Source organism: Alligator mississippiensis, chromosome 9 (genome assembly GCF_030867095.1).
Source record: "Alligator mississippiensis isolate rAllMis1 chromosome 9, rAllMis1, whole genome shotgun sequence".
Classification (NCBI taxonomy): domain Eukaryota; kingdom Metazoa; phylum Chordata; order Crocodylia; family Alligatoridae; genus Alligator; species Alligator mississippiensis.
The window spans coordinates 70223035-70239909 of NC_081832.1; the positions used below are offsets into that span (position 1 = coordinate 70223035).

Here is a 16875-nt window from a genome sequence, read left to right on the forward strand (position 1 = left end):
TTTCTCTCTCTGTTCCTTGTCAGATCTGTTCCTTCTGCTTGTGCCCCACCTCTGCTTTTGGTTTTCAGGCTCCTTGTCCTGCTCATCTCACTTTTCTTTCCTCCTCTCAGCTCCTTGTCCAGTCTCAGTGTTTCCTTGAGCCACATACTTCCAAATCTTCTTTCATTTCCATTACTGGCTTCCAGCTTCCCTTCTGGTCCCAGTCTCCTTGCATAAGTAATTCCAGTCTTTATCTTCCAATGCCCAGTGATAGTTTTTCTGTCCTGCCTCCACTCACAGTCTCACCAGACTCCTTGTGCAAATCTATTCCTTTCCTTATACCTGGCCTGACGTTGGGCCATCCTGCATCTGAACCTGTTGATCCCTCTTCCATGTTGTGTGGGTGCCAGCATTGGGAAACTCTGCAAGAGACAGGCTCTCTCATCTCTGTTCTGGTCCCAGACTCCCATCTCCGACCCGGAGCAGCCCTTAGGAGGAAAGTCCTTCTGAACCCCAGTAGCCTTGGGGTTGGAGTATGCTCAGCTGCTGCCTAGGGATGGTGCCTGGCAATCTGATCAGCACCAACAGCTGTGAGAAGCTCAATACTTGGGGAGGACAGAAAGACTAACACCTAAAAATCAAACAAGTCTCTACAGAGTATGTGCAAACTGTGATTTTTCAAAGGCTTATAACTTGGCCAAATTTAGGTTTTAACGGGGCAGTAAAAAGGACATACCTGACACAAAAGCCATCTCATAAAATGCTAAGTCCCTTGTTCAAAGTGTTTGAAAGGAGAAGCATCAAGAATTAATTTACATCCTCATGTTTCAGTCTTGGAAATGGGTGAAATTTCTCCTCCCCCCCTGCAAAAAATCAGCCTCCAACAAGTACCTGGCATGGAAAATGTGAGCCTAAGAGTTTGACAAAGTTATAAGCAACTGAAGCAGAAACTTGAAATGGGAAGTGTCGTGCTGTTGTTAATAGGTAGTGTTTCTAGCTCCACATCTGTACATTTCTGGAGGGCATTAACCATCACTGACTAGCAGTGTCTGGTCAAGTCAGCAGAATTCTGCATAACAGACTGCACTGGAAAGAGGAAAACGAGCTTTGGCATAAAGAAATATGTGATGCTCTGCAGCCCTGTGAATCGTCACAGAATTGTTACCATGGGTTTAGTGCAGACAAGGGGCCAAGTACAAGGCATAACCTGGCACAATCTGATTCATTACAGAGACTTCTGAGGGTGAGGCCAGCAACTCCACAATGCAGTTCAGGTAAGAAGTAGCTTGGTTTTCCTGACACCTCTCCCTGCTGGGGGAGGCAGGGCATCTCTCAGTGCTCGGCCAGGGTGGGGACGCATGTCAGTGCCAAGTCGGGTACAAGGCAGGGCAGATCTGCACCTTTTCATCGTCTCTGGCAAAGCCCTACGACGGGTTTGGAGACCATCGAGGAGTCCAGTCCCCCTCTGCAGAAGTCGCAGGTCTCCCCGCAGGGGAGTGCAGGCTGCGATTCCTCTGCTTTTGCTTCCTCCGCTCTCTTTTCTCTGCTTCCAGGGCGAGGTGCTTTACCTCGAAACAGCCTGCCGCTGAGTTGCCCTTGCGCTGCCACTGGACGTTTGTAGAGTAACTACATAAGGCAGAGGAGCAAGAGAGAGCAAGCCTGAGCCGTCCCCAAAGAGCGGGGGTCATGAGCCAGCAGCTGCTGCCTCGGCCATCCCAAACCGAAGCGTCTCCATCGCAGGGGGACACCGAGCGCGCCCACCCCGAGGTGCGTCGGGCACCGCCCCTTCCCCTCTCCTCTCCTCGGCCCGGGGAGACGGATGAGTGCTCTCCCCCGGCTCAGGCAGCGGCGGGGGTGTGGCCTGCCGGAGGCTGGAGCGGCTCCGGCCAAGCCCCGGCGCGGAGCCCTGCCCGAGGCCGGCCCGTGCCTGCGCCCGCCAAGGTCACCCCGGAGCCGGGGGCTGCCCCGCAGCGGCGCCCGGGACCTGCCGCCTGCGGGGACTCGCCCGCCGGGCAGCCCCGAGAAGTTTGCACGTCGGAGCAGTCCGTGTCCCCCCCGGCCCCGGCCCCGGCCCCGGCCCGGTCCCCAGCTCCATCCCCGGGGTCCCGCCCCGCGCCCGCCCCGCGCCGCCTTGTTGTGTGTGTCGGGGTTTTGTGTGTGTGTGTGCGTGTGTTTTTTTTTTGACGCAGGAGAAATGGCAAATTTTAAGTACGTCATTAATATGGCGCCAAAAGGGCTTTTTTTTTTTTTTTTTTTTTTAACTCCCAGCTTTTCTTTCTTTCTTTCTTTTATTTTCCCAGCGGCTGCAGCAGCGGCCGCCGCCCGGGGCACGGGCTGCAAAGTGTGCGAGCTGCGCCGGCCGGGGGCGCGTGTGCGTGTGTCGGTGTTGCAATGAGCTTTGCAAAAGCGACCTGATCGGACTTGTGTGTGTGGTGTGTGTGTGTGTGTGCGCACACGCGTGTGCGGGGCCGGGGCAGCGCCCGGCGGGACTTGTGCGGAGCGCGTGTGTGCGAGCCGCCCCGGGGGGCGGCCCAATGCACCGCCCCGGGGCCATGGGACCCGCGCCGCCTGCACCTGGAGCCGGAGCCGGAGCCAGGGTCGGGGCCGGCGCGCGGCGCTGAAGGCGGCGGGGAGCTGCATTTTTTGGAGGGGGGAAGATGCCCGGAGCGGCGCCCCCGCCCGCCCCCCGCCGCTGAGCGGAGGAAGCGCGGGTTCAAAAAGAAACAGAAAGAGGCGGGCAGGGCCCGCAGCGGCCATCTCCGCTGGAAGCAGCCTCGGGGGCTCCGCGGCCATGGAGTTACTTTGCAGCCGCCCCTAGGCGCGCAGGGGGGAGCATCCTCGCCTCCGGCCATGAGACCGGATTGAGCCGGGCCGGGGGGGTTGCATGACGGCTCGGATTCCCGGAGCATCCCCCCGCTCCCCCGGGGCACGCAGCCAGGAGAGGAGCCGAGGTGAGGGCGGCGCGGGCCGGGCCGGGCCGGGCCGGGGGCGCAGGTGGGGCACCAACTTTTGCAGGGTCGGCGCCCGAATTGATGACTGCGGCAGGCGGGGGAGGGAGGCAGGCGAGGGGCCGCCGCACCACGCAGTTGCTTTTTCTTTTGGGGGATGCGGGAGTGGAAATGTACCGGGGCGGGCGGCAGGAGGCGTGGCGCCTGTTTACCTCGGCTCCCCGGCCGCGCATTCCCGCACACGGCTGCAAGCCGCCGGCCCAGCCCGGCCTCGGGGCTGCCATCCTCGCCCCCCGGCTGCCCCCTTCCCCATCTCCCCGCTCCCTGCCATGCTACGTTTCCCCCGCTCCTTCTCTCCCTCCCTCTAGGGGGAAGCAACATGCACCCGAGATAACATCTGCAAGGTTTCGCTCCCCGGGCTCCTGGCCTTGCTTTTGCATGCAGCCGCCTTCCCTTCTCGCGGGGCTGGGGGATGGTTTCACCCGTGGGCATTCACCCTGCTTGCACAACGTTGACCCTGTTGGAGCAGCAGCAGCAGATGCGATAGTCATTTCAGGACGTGGGTTTGCATTGCATGGGGAGCAGATTCCTTTTCCAAACGATGCTGAACCCACCTGTCAGCATCCCTCTTGACAAGGTGCTTTGGGAGTGGGAAGTTTGGAAACTTCTGCTGCAGAGGGAGAGGACTGAATTGTGAGGCTGAGGTGGGGTTGTGAACAGATCCCGGCAGCCCAAAGTCCCAGCGAGCTTTCAGGCAGCCAGCACAAGCCTCAGACCAGCTGGAGGACTGTCTGCCAGCCCTAAATCGGATGGTTTTCTCCCCTTACCAGCTATCATTAAAAAATAATGCAATTGCAGTTTTAAATCTAGATCTCTGCCCCCCCCCCTCCCCCCAGCTTCCACCTTGCTCTTTGGAAGAGAGGATCTAGCTCCAGGGAAAAAAAAAATAGTAGTGTTTTGCTCAGCCTTTCCCTCTGGGGATAAGGAGCCCGGGTCTTAAAGAACTGCCTTTGACCTTTAAGCATTTATTGGCCAAAAATAAACTTGAGAGGGAAGTAAAAATAGCTTGCAGAAAGGTTAGATTTATTTATCTATCGGCAAGTTCAGGTGTGTTGCTGGAAATCTAGGCTGTAACCGCAGGATGGGAGGTGCAGGTGAATTAAAAGTTGGAGGCAGGGAGAGGAAATTAATTTAATTTACTAGTGACTGCTGGGCTCTGAAAGCCCAGTGTCCTGTGGCCCTCCGAGCTCGGTACTTGATAGTTAGCATGGTAGTTCAGTTGGGGGCTGACCCTTTGGGTCCTTGCAGGTTTCCCGAAAGGCTCCCAGTGGCAGTGACTCCCACTGATTTCATTGGGAGTCAAGGGAGCTCAGCAACCTGCAGGATGGGGCCATTCATTCTGTGCATACCATGCCACGTGCCCATCTTCCCTCACTCCTCTCAGCTCTGTGACACCCTGGCAGCCTAGAGTAACCTCTCTGGTTGTCCCTGACGAGCCTGGACATGTTGAAGAGAGAACAGGATAATTAGCGGGTGAATATCAAAGGAGTCAGGAAAAGAAAGACAAGTCATAAATATGAGTAATAATGGGAAAAGTCCTCTTGTAGATATGGAAAAAAATTGCAAAGTGCAGGGAGTGGGCAGGGGCTTGTTTTGTTTTCAATTTAAATGAGATGAAAATTTGCCCCGGGAACCAGGGTTGCTGCGGAGGAGAATGAGAGCAGTCGTCTTTCTGCAGAGGTACTTCAGATGCCTTTGACTCTGGCACATTGGAGCTGACAGCAGCCCACACAAAAATGAGTGGACTAGCTGAGCTCTCATGGTGCAAGGGGACCTGGGCTGACACTTCCCTCCAGGCTGATCCAGATGGTGCATTCAGCCCCAAAGAAGGGCAGCTTTAAAACCAGTTGGTGCTTTGAGCCTGCCCTGGAGAGCCAGCCAGCAGCTAGCTCCCTTGTCCCAGGCCAGCCCCAAGTACTGTTTGGGCTGCACTGGCCGAGCCAGAGCCTGCACTTGAGATGCAGGGCTGGAGTGCGAGGGGCGGAGCGATGCTGTGCAGGAAGGACCCAGAGGGCAGTATTTTTCCTAATTAACATTGCAAAGTGTTTTAGCCACAGCAAGACTAGACCAGAAAGCAGCACATGTGGGACAAATCCTCTCTTAAAAATGTGTAATGAACCACAGCAGCATTTCAAAGAGCTGCAGGGATTCTCAAATGTGAGCTGATTCCCAGCTGGCTGGGCTTTTAGCTTTCCTCTCCCTCCCACCGAAGCAGGCCTCCCTACACCCAGATGCCCTAGATGCTGGCTCTCTCCCTCTGTGGCCCCCTGACCCGATCAGCATCCAGTTTAATGGGCCAGGTATGCCCTTTTCTCCTAGCCTTGTGCCCCTCTTCCTATCCATAATGAGACAGATGCTGTCTGCCTTTCTGACTCCTGCTTGACACAGTTCTCAACAGTTTTCCCAGAGAAAAAGAAATCCTTCCTAGAGAGGAAGCTGTTGCTTCCCTGCTTTGATCCCTCTTTGGAAACTCCAAAGGAACTCATAAGGAACCTCCTCCTCAAGAACCTAAAACTCAAGAAACTGCCCTGGAGTGCCCCTGGGACCTTGCTTCTCTAGGTTTGTGTCTCCAAGAGGAGGCATACAGAATTTGGCCCGTGGCTTTTTAGCAAAGTAAAGAGACCTCTTTTAACTGGAAGGCTTGTTCTTTTGTTCTTGTGAGATTATTTGAATGTACCAAGTCCAAACTAGGCCTGCTCTCTGTTACTCTTTCTTCATGACAACCCCTTTCATTACTTTAGTCCAACACCCTGCTGGAGTCTAAAGGAATTTTGACTGGTCAGACTGATCATGTCATACAGGTTTTGGCTCTCTCTAATAAAAGGCAAATAAATAGTTAATGCAAAAGGAGAAACTCAGAGAGATACTTCGTTCTTCTAATTCACAAATATGGAAAGAATACAACCAGGCATGTGTTCTTGTTTTTATTGAATTTTAATTACAACACAAAAAGAAAAGAAAACAAAAAAAAATATCTATAGGTATCTATCTAGCTATCTAGATATATATACCTATCTATATAGATATATAGATATAGGTATATATCTATACCTATATCTATATATAGGTGTATATATCTATCTATCTAGCTATAGATCTATCTATCTATCTATCAATTACATACACATCTATCTGAAGAGACCGGTTATTATGAGAGACTTGGAAAGAAATTTTCTGAAGTGCCACCAGGGGCGCTGCTTTCTATTTGTGTTTCTGTTGCTCTCTGTCGGAAGAACAAACAGGGAAGTGGTTTCTTACAGCTCAAGACAATTTAGGAAGAGAGCACAGAACATCAGTATATTTTTCTCCACCACTGCAAGAGGGAACTGTGAGCATAAGGGATGCTTTCTGAATAGGTATGCAAAAAAGTACAAGGATTATTTGACGATCATATATTTTTTCCACAGTTTTCTCTCCTGAGAAGGCCTTTAGCTTAATTACAGGTGATGAAGGTAGAGGTTCCAGTTAGATGGTTAGAGAGATTTTTAGGAATTTGCAGACGCTGTTTCCTGGATTATTCTGCCTTTCATGTTAAAAAAGTGCCTCTCTGGGAGAGACCTTTGCAGCCAAATCTGCAGGTTTTCTGTACCATGCTGCAGAAATTACCGCAGAAACTGTCTTTTGATAAAAAGTATTGCTTGTTCCAAATGCCCTTTTTAAAAAAAGTAATTGTGTTTTGTATTGGGACAGCATGAAGCTTTGGGTCTTTGCTTCAGTATGAACTGCCAAGCTGAAACCCAAGCGGAGTTCAGGCTGATTTCTGTGTTGTGTGCCTTGTCACTCAGGTTTTGAGAAGCAGTGGTCACAGACATATCAGTATGCAAAGTCCTCCAGCATTTCCTGGCTCACCTGCCATACCCCAGAGTGCTTCGTTCTCGCACCTGCGCTATAGGATGATACGCAGCATGTTGGAGGCCAAAGATAGAAGGTGCCAGTGAATTTCCCAGGGCCCATGCAATGCTAAGGACTCTCTTCAGGCAGGGTGAAGAATTATGCAAAAGTATCTCTCTGAATTCCCCTCAGCCCGATATAGGGCTCAGCCTGTCCAGCCTTTGGGCTTGACTGAGTACACAAGTGATAGCTTCCCTTTCCTACAAGGACTACCAGGAAGGGACTGTACCTTGGAGATACCCCACTGAGCACTGATCCTCCAAAGGTCTCCTTATCCACTCTGGGAAGCCTCTAGTCCCCACCTCATAGGGAAGGCAGAGCCATAGTTCCTGATATAATTCCCCATTTCTTTCCTTGGAAACACCCTGAATAAATATTATTTAAGGCCCTATCTAATGTGCATCCTCACCCACATACAGATGTGGGTGTATACTGTAGAGGGCTTCTAGCCTGAGCTTTCCCACCCTCCCATCCATGCAGGGACCCAAGATCTGGGTGGTACAATGTGGGCATTCAGGACTTGGAGAGGCATTTCTCCCTGCTTGGTACAAGCAAGACAGTCTTGCCACCCATTGCCATGACCCCCATGGCTTACTTGCCTGAGACTTGATCATTTTAATTTCTTTAGGCTCTTGGAGGACTGTTGCGTTCAGTTGTTTCACATTTCTGCATATTTCCCAGTCTGAACAGAGACAACACCATACATGTGACACTTGCTTCTCGTCTATTTCCAATCAATTTTACTTTCAGTTTTCCAGACCCTAGAGCATTGCTGCAAAGTTTGAGTTGCAGCCACTTCAGTGAATGTTTGTAAAAGAAACAGGCTTCTGTTTCTACTGGATTTTGTAAGCCGACATGCATAGACACTTCTCTGAGTTTTTGGTTCTGTAAACCGTAGATTTTGGGCCTTATGTGACCTGACAGTGGCCATTTAAAAGAATTGCAATTTTTTTTTTGTATTTGTTTATGACTTTAATAATGGCCTGCTATGGGGAATAGGTCAGGAAATGGCCAAATGAAATTAAAACATAAATCAAGATTCCTCTAAAAGGGTAGAATACACATGTGGACTTAAAAAATTACCCAGTAATATGCTTTCAAACAACATTGCCTCTGAAAACTTCCTCTTTCGCAGACCTGGCAAGACCCTTATGGCTCTGTTTTCTCTGCTGGAGATGATGACATAACTAACACGTAAAGCAGTGTTAGGAATGTAGGGAATGTAGCTCCCTACTGCGCTGGAGTGCGCCTGAGGGATGGCTTAGTGAGCTAATCAGCAGGTTGGGGATGCTTAGACTCCCTGGAACCACATGTGCAGATGCTGCTAGAATCGACTCAGCTGTTTATTCTTTCGGGGCAAGCAAGTGGAGTACCAGTCTGTTTGCTGTTTGGGGGATCTTTCAGATACAAGCTTCAAAAAGCTGCTTCCAGCTTTGTCTGCAAGTTAAGGAGTTTTTTCCTGAAGGGCTGTGGTTGGTCCTAGTTCCCTTGGCAAAACTTTTCCTCCTCTCACCCATGCAGTGGATTGTGCCTCATTTGGCTGTTGTTTCGGTGGTGCTCGATGTATATCTCACCACATCTAGCTCAAATTAGTGGATCAATCCCGGTTTGTACTGGAGTAACTAGAATACAGTTTGGCTCGGTGTAGCCTGGATCCACTGAAATCAGGGTCAAAACAATTGACTTCACTGGAGCCAGGATTTTATAGCACTTTGAATGAAAGATACAGTATAAATATGTTATTATATATGCAGACTTTGCAGTGATTCTGCACTGGGAGTTCACATGGACTTTGATGGGAGAGGTGTGTGGGATGGGATGACCTCATTCCTAGCTTTATCAGATTACTCTTTGCCCTTCTATAAAGGTGTCTTTCCAAAGATCCTGAGGTGCTTTGCAATTAATGTTAGCCCACTAACTCCTGGCAGGGAAGTTTTCAATTCCATTTTTTTCTGTAGAGCGAGATTCAGTGACAGGTCAAAGGCTGTGCGAGACATCTTGTTAGTAAACCAGGCCACAGTTGATCTGGGTAAAATCAGTGGAGCTTTTCCCAAGTGCAGAAGACCTCAAAGTTAGCTCCAGTCACTAAACTCCCAGACCTGTGCCTTTACCCACATAACACCCCTCCTCTAATTCTGGGGAATGCCTAACGTGTCAGCGGTACCATCTTGTCTTCTAGGAGAGCCATGGGCAGATGGCGCGTGCTTTGGCATGCAATAGAAACTCCCATGGGCATCTACTAGACTGTTTTGGCTTCTCTCGCTTTCTTTTTCTTCCCATTGGTACTCTTCTGTCCGTCTGACTAGTAGCCCAAACAGTAGAGCAGCAGCTCCATAGTTGTTTCCGAATCACATTTTCCAGTTAGACCCAGTAGGAGCCAGTTTAAAACGTGTGACTGGAGTTTCTAGTAAAGACAGGTAAACTGCTATTAAATCTGTCTTCTGTATCTTTTCCCCCAGGCAAAATCTAATGGCTACTAAGTACAAGGCTGGTTTAATAACATTTGTTTCCCCTTGAATCACTGGAGAACAGTATTGATATTGCCATATTCTCTAGGAACAGCTTTAATCATGTTTTGACAGGGCAATGCTTTACCGCAACAGGGATAGTTAAAATGTTTATGTTACTTTGTAGTATTATCCTTTATAATGGTGTGATAAAACATAGCACATGTATTGAGAAATAGAGGCATTGCTAGGATTTTATATGCTTAGATATTTGTGGGAATTCTCATATTCTTCAGGGGGAAATGGCTTACTATGGCTTGCAGTCAGGTTTGGTTTGCTGCTAATAGCTACCGAGTTGAAACCACACACAAAATGTATCCAAATGTTATATTCTCTTTTCCATTTATGATTTTAGTAAGAAATAGCATAAATGCAATCTAAGCACCCCTGGTTTCTTAGGAAATAACTCAGCAGTTACTGGGAAGATTTCAACGATAAATTTAAAAAGCATAGGTTGTTTTATGCATCTGAACTTTAATGGTTTGGGGGAACTGATAAAATTCACCCCTTCCGTAGCACTTTTTATGCTTAGCTTTCCATGGAGGTAGCTCTTTGTTAGCAGCATTTCACACGTGAGGAACCTGAGGCAGGTCAAGGTTAGGAACTAATGTTTTCTAAACAGTAGCTGTGGTGCTACTTTGGGTGATTCAGTTACTGAGCATCCAGTGTTAGATGCCCAGCGGCTGACTTTTCAGGCAAGTCGAGGACCTGCTGCTCCCACTGACTTCTGTCAACTCTGACTTGGGTTCTCTCTACTGCGGCCACAAGCGTTTAGTAGCCAGCTTTGAATAGGGAGATTGCGATGCAAAATTGGCACAAGAAAACAATCCTCCTCCATTCTAGCAGCAGGGAGAGTTGGGACAGAAAGATCATTTCCCTTAAAGTTTCACAAAGCAGGGTTTCAATGCTATTCTCCTATATTTATTAAGGCCCCCAGTACTTCTCTGTCATTAAGGTATGTATTTGCTGGTGTGGTTAGGTTAATGTGATGTGGGGATATTCAGAGATATTGGTGATTAGGTACTATAATGAGTTTCCTGAACAGTAAGCGTAATGTTCAATTTCTTTTGTTACAGATGGAAGAAAAACGGCGAAAGTACTCGATCAGCAGTGATAACTCAGACACCACTGACAGTAAGACCTTTAATTCAAGGCTTTGAACAAGATAACTAAGCGATTCACCTCCAGCAGGGAGAACATTTGAATAATTACTTTGCAAAGAGACAGGAAAGCTGCATTTACGGGGTAGTCTTGGAACAATAAATTGTACACTGGGATCAGTTTTTCAAAAATGCATTACTGATGTACAACAACTTGATATCAATTTAAGTGCCTGGTTCTGGGCGTCTCTTATCCGATGAGTGTCCTCCTCCTGTGAGCAGTTTGGGTGAGAGAGAGCTACAAAGCAGCACCAATTGCAAAACCTCATATGAAACAAAGCCCTTTTTAGACAGGAGAGTGCAGACCATCCTCGCAGGTTTAATACATTCTGGGGGGGCATTTAGCTTTAGATGGAGTACTACTGGTGGAAAGTAAAGTTTTAACTGAAAAATTAAGTGTCATGTACCCCCTGCAGTCAGTGTGAATATGGAACCTTGTTTCCACAACTTGAGCTAGACTTGTGTGGGTAAAAGAGCATTTAGGCCCCTAGTTAGCCATGCCAATAAGCACATGCTTAATTTTGGCTGTATGTTTGACTTCATCCATGTTCAGCAAAGCACTAAGGCATAAACCTAATTATAGGATCATGCTAAGTGCTTTGCTGAATCAGGGCATTAAGACATAGCCCTATCAGTTGCAGTGAACCCTCCACTCCCATTTGCTGCCATGTTTTCACAGCAGAGGAACTTAAATCGTGCCTTTAACACTTGTTACTCTAGAGACTCTAATGTGATCCCTGAGCCAATCTGTTTAGTTTTCTCCTGGTCACTTTTGGTTTAAGTTATAGGATTAGTGACCTCAAGGACCAGTAAGTATACATGGGCTTCTCTGAGCCTGGGGTGCTGCAGACTTGTAGAAACAGGCTATTAGATTGCCTAAGACTTGGAGGGCTCAGGTGTCAAGAAAGGAATGGCTCGCTAGGATATTTTTTCTGCTGGATTACAGCGAGTTCTGCAGTTCCCACAGCTGTAGACAAAGTCTGTGTCATCTGTGACAGTGACTATCTAAAGGCTCTCCAGTGATTTACATGAAACTACCACAGTGGTCCCAGTCCCGTGCCTGGGAGACAGGTGCCTGTACCAGCACTGGCTGTCACATGTGCTGCTTCTGCCCCAAGAAGCTGTTTTCCTCTTAAGGAAGGTTCAGGACAGGACAGCTTAAGTGAAGCTTGCAGTGCTGCCGTCCGTGTGATGCCTGCCCCTCGGTATGGTCTGATCCAGCACCTGCTGTATCTTGGTTACGTTCCAGCACGGGTCTGGAACTCTCTAGGACTTGGGTTGGGCCCATATCAAGTGCTTCAGGCTCCAGGCCCATATCTTTGTAAAATGAGCTATAAAAGTCATTATCTCTGAGCTGTCCCTACATGTGGAGGTTAAGCACTACCCTTCCCAACCCTCTGGGGCCCAAAGCCTAAGAGTCTTGCTACACCAAGCACCACTGACTACCTTCTGTACAATTAGGGCTTAGAGCATCTTTAATCACAGTATTAAACAACATAGCTTTATCTCTATTGGACTTTGGTATTTATGCTGCAGGTGATACTTAGCTGTTGACAAATGCTCTCTCGCAGCCTCACTGTAAACAACACAGAGACCTTCTTTTTTACGCCTTTGCCGGAACGAGATGGTAGCTGTGTATTATCTTGGTTCACATGGTTTTAAGGCTGTATTGTAGCTGGCTTAGGGGTGGCCAGAGTGGGAATTATTGATCTGATCTCGCAGAGAAAGCGAGAGGCCAGTTTCTGTCCCCTTTACTCATTGGGTAAAAGCTATTTGAACTGGTAATGGCTGCAGGATGAGGCGGTGTGCAGTGTACTTTGTCCCCATGCTCCATTTATATATTTGTATTATCTAAACTTGAGTTCCCTTTATATTGAACTCACTATCGTGGCATCTGGCCTTATGCTACAGCAATCAAAACAAGCATCTTCGGCCAGCAGCTGGCAGAAACTAACTTAGTTCTGGTTCTACTGCCAGCAAAATAGGTGCAACAACTAAAATATCCACAAGGAGCTTTTACATCTCTTTTTCTCTGCACCTGAAAAGAAACCCAACAAATCTGAGATGCATCCAGCTGCCTGAGGGACCAGATTCCAAAAACCAGGGTCACCCCCCCAAGAACACCTTAGGGACAGGCATCTCAACTGCCATAAAGCAGTGTGTGGGAAATGGGTTCTCCGAGACAGAGATGGAGAGGGAGAGTTCACACTGGTGCCAAGGATGGAAGCTCATTATCGACATTTCTTGTATTTTATTACATTTTTAACAAATGACATATTATTCTTTGGAGACTTAGTACAGATATTCCCTGAATTATTTAGCATATCAGGGTCTTAAGCTCCTGTTGTTCTTGTATGCTTTGATGGAACCCTAGACTCTCCAGAATACAAATGACCCTGACTTTTGAACTAAGAGCTACATTCTCAGCTGGGCAACCTCGCACGTCTCCCTTGATTTCACCGACTTAGATGGAGGGACTCAAGTGGCTGATTTACACCTGCTGAGAATCTGGCCCTAGACCTGTATGCATTTTTGAAGCCTTTGTGTTGTACGAGCTATGTTTCTGCCAGCTTCTTTTGTGTTTTGGTTTTGTTTATGCACCAGGTAGAGACCTCCTTGCATCTGCCCATTCATCCATCAGGGGATAAAATCTAAGCCTAAATTGGCTTAAGTTATCAGTGTACGTAATTCTTAGTCAACATAAATTACTTTTATGTCTGACCCAGATATAAAATATCTATACATAGAAGTATGTGAAGGGGCACTGTTGTACTACAAGGTGGAGTTTCCATTTTTATCATTATAGTAGCACTTCAATAATTATGTTGTTATTATTTATTACACGCACTTAAGTAATAGGCAATAAATAATAATGCTATAATTATTGAAACATTCTTATAATAGTAAAACATTATGTTGGGTGAATAGACTTTATTTTTCCATCACATTTCAGTAGTAAAACATCCATCATTTCATCCTCATTGTCATTGCTGCTGCTGTCGTCGTTATTTGCTTGGTGATACACATGACTCAGAATAATGAGAGCGCATTAATAATGATCCCAAGGTAAAGTGATTGCGAGTCTTAAGGCAAAGGCATATTTACTGCTGCAGTGTGATGGGAGTATAGGGCATTTATACATGTGCTCCGGAGACATGGGGGGCGCTTTAATTAGTGCAGCTCTGAGAGCTGTGCTAGTTAAGAGTGCCTCTGAGCATCACATGTATCAGCATCCCCGTGCTGAAAAATGGTGGCGGAGTGCTTTGAACTAAAGCTCGTCGAATGAGCTTGAAAGTGACTTGCCGCCATTTTTCAGCATGGAGATGCTGGAGGCTGCTGGAACACTTTCATTTCCATGCTTCAACAGACTTTATTAAGCAAGTCTGCTCCAATGCGCTGGAATTACAGCGTGTAAGAGCAGGCTCCCTGCATGTGTATAGAAGCCCATAGAGTATGTTCACTCAACATACTGTGTATAATTCTCATTATATACACGTGGAGGCTGCTGGGCTGCATATAGGCCTGGGAGCTGGTAGTCCTTGGATCAAAATCCGATGGTGTCCTTGGTTTGTGGGATGACCTGTGTATTAGTTTAGTCAGTGTTTCCCACTTTGGTATATGAAGTCTAAATACAGATTTCTGTGCTCTATTTTAGGTTATGTTATAATAATTTTAGTCCTACATCACTTAGAAAGTTGCCAGATTTTGGAAGTACTGAGCCATGAGCACTGCAGGAAGTCAGCCCTTCTAGAAATAAAGCCACTCTTATTAAAGAGCATAAATGTGAATGTAGGTCTCTAACTTTGAAGATGACTTGGTTAAAGGATACTGGTCTGGACCACTTAGTGTCTCTGTTTCCCTGTCTCTAAGACCCCCTCTATACATTACATTTATGCCTCAATTAACATGTTAATTGTGGCATAGATGTCAAAGATGCTACACATGCATCCAATTTAAGGCACCATAAAATGGCAAACCAGCCATAAAAATTTTCCACGTACAAAGTAGAACATTTTTATGGCTGGTTTGTATGATGCCTTAAACAACAGCTGATTGTTGTCCTGAGCCTCACACCTGCAGGCACCTGGCTTTCCACTTGTCAGTATGGAAGAGCTGGGGTTATGATCCCAGGTTCCCCCTTCACTGTCCCCGCTTCACTGGGGCACAATTTGGATAGGCATCTGTGGCAAGGCAGGAGGTGCAGCTGAGGATCAGGTCCCATGGCGCCTTTAAATGAACATGTGCCAGAGGGTTAAGAATCATATTTCCCCACTTTGTAAAGCTCTTTGAGTCTACATTTGTGAATTGCCTTATACGTATTTTATTACCTGTCTTCATAGACCCAGATTCACTTCTGCATTAGTGTAAACCTGTTGGCTACAGAAATACCAAATAATGGAACAGAGAAATTAACTGTGGAGCATTTGTAGGTTCTTGCTCTTCTAGCCTTTGCTGTATTGTAGTTTTGGTCTTTCTATGGTTTATATTCTGAGCACTCGACAGCCCTAGAATCAGGATAGTTCTTCCTATCTACAGGCAAGATATGAGCAGCACAGTAGTAGTGGGAGCCTTCTCAGGCTGCCCCATCTCCAGGACCCCACTCTGGCACATGCCCTCGCAGGTCCCAGGAACACTCTGGTAGAGACAGGGCTTGAGATGCAGGTACTGCTAGGACTGTGATTAATCTCTTCTGTATGTAACTGGTATCTTTTGTCTCGTTAAAAGGTCATGCAACGTCAGTGTCAAGATGCTCCAAACTTCCAAATACAAAATCCAACTGGTCAAGACAGAAGGAGAAAAAGCCCTCAGAGGTGGGTAGCATTTTTGTTTCTAAGGAGCTCCCATTTCTACAATTTCAGTGCTTGTTCAGGAAATAGGGATATCTAAAGCTGCCTGTAGGCAGAGGACCCCTCTTAGAAGCCTCCTACGTGTCAACATGTCCTTAGCCGTAGAGGCACAGTCTGCTTCCATGTTACCTTGGGCCTCTGTGGCTGTCACACTCCATGGGACCCTTCCTCCCTATGTCTGCTGAGAGTTGTGCACGCCAGCATGGAGTTACAAGGTGGGGTATGGATTGTCTTGAGGCACCTAGGATGGAGGTGGGGGGATCTGTCTGGAGAAGGAGCAGGATACGGCTGTGTATATTACCTTCCATAGGGACTTTCCCATTTCAGCCGGGGAAATGGGTGTTCTTAACTTGTTAACGGCTTGAAAGTCTCTAGCACATTATGAGCCAGAGTTACAGGGAAGGATTCTCTTTGATTTTACCATGAGTGGTAGTGGGTTCTGTTACAGTATCTCTGTTTGTCTGCTTGTTTAGGATTACCAGGTAGCTTAAACCCTACAGAAAGAAACATCTCTTCCCAAATTATATTCTTCCATCATGTAATTAGCTGCCTCTATTAGATTGTAGATTTTGACGTCTGACATTATGAAGAGTTGAATTAATTGGTCACATAGGGTATGGTTATGAGGTCAGAAGAAAGTACCCTTAGTTTCATATGGAGTGTCCCTTCTTCTGCATAAGTAGCATACAGAGGGAACTGTTAAATAGGAGATAATACAGTTGAAGTGGTACTTAATGTAGAGAAGGACACAGGGTTTTATTGTTTCTATTCATGGGGGCACTTGTCTTTTAGGAGGATGTGTTTCTCAGTGCCTTTCCCTTTATCTACTAGCAGGGGGTAAAAGGCACTGCCCAAATTACAGATGAAATTGTGGTAGCTGCTACACTTGCTGCTGGCAGATTTGTAGTATGGTTTCTTTTGAGCAAATCGGAGAGGAATTGCTTTTTTCCTGAGAACCATGCTGTGATTGTGTTATAATACCATGTTGTGGGGAACGAGTCTGCATCATGTTGTGCCTACATTGGTTGTCAGAAATAATTCCTATAGGCATGGAAACACTATACTAAGCATCTGCTGTGTGATAGCAGCAGCATTTAAAGATGGTCATTGTTATTTCATTTGCAGTCTGAACTGAGCTTGACAGTAGTATCGCTCACTTTTCCTTTGGTCACTGATCCAGAGTTGAGTCTAGATAGATGTGGAAGAGGTTTGTGTTGGTGCGACTGACATTTTATTCCAGCTTCCCCCTAGCACGTGCTAGGGCATTGATTCTCATCAGGGTGCAAGGGCACCATGTGGTGCTTCCAGATCCTTTGAAGAGTGCAGCAAGGTGTGAGGAGATCAGCACAGGCTCAGGTTTGTCCCGCCCTGGCTGCTCCCCTACCACCACTGTGAGGCCCCTCTGCGGAGAGGTAATCGCTGTAATAAATACATTTGTTTTTGAAATGGTGTGTCACTCAATTCACAAAAGTCTTGGAGGGGT

At 47.3% G+C, this 16875-nt stretch overlaps 1 protein-coding gene across 5 annotated transcripts in view; it reads left to right on the forward strand.

Annotated features, from left to right (window-relative positions):
• Positions 1-1623: 1623 nt before the first annotated feature.
• JADE2 (jade family PHD finger 2) overlaps positions 1624-16875 on the forward strand; it is a 144552-nt gene continuing 129300 nt past the window's right edge. For 2 of the 5 annotated variants that reach the window (XM_019478522.2, XM_019478517.2), the window contains exons 1-3: positions 1626-1746; positions 10462-10519; positions 15271-15356. In XM_019478522.2, the coding sequence (XP_019334067.1) occupies positions 1666-1746; positions 10462-10519; positions 15271-15356 (225 nt within the window). In that variant the 5' untranslated portion in view covers positions 1626-1665. Of the gene's footprint in view, positions 1747-2243; positions 2931-10461; positions 10520-15270; positions 15357-16875 lie in introns of those variants that run through there. The other 3 variants (XM_019478521.2, XM_019478518.2, XM_006262162.4) reach the window with 3 other exon arrangements.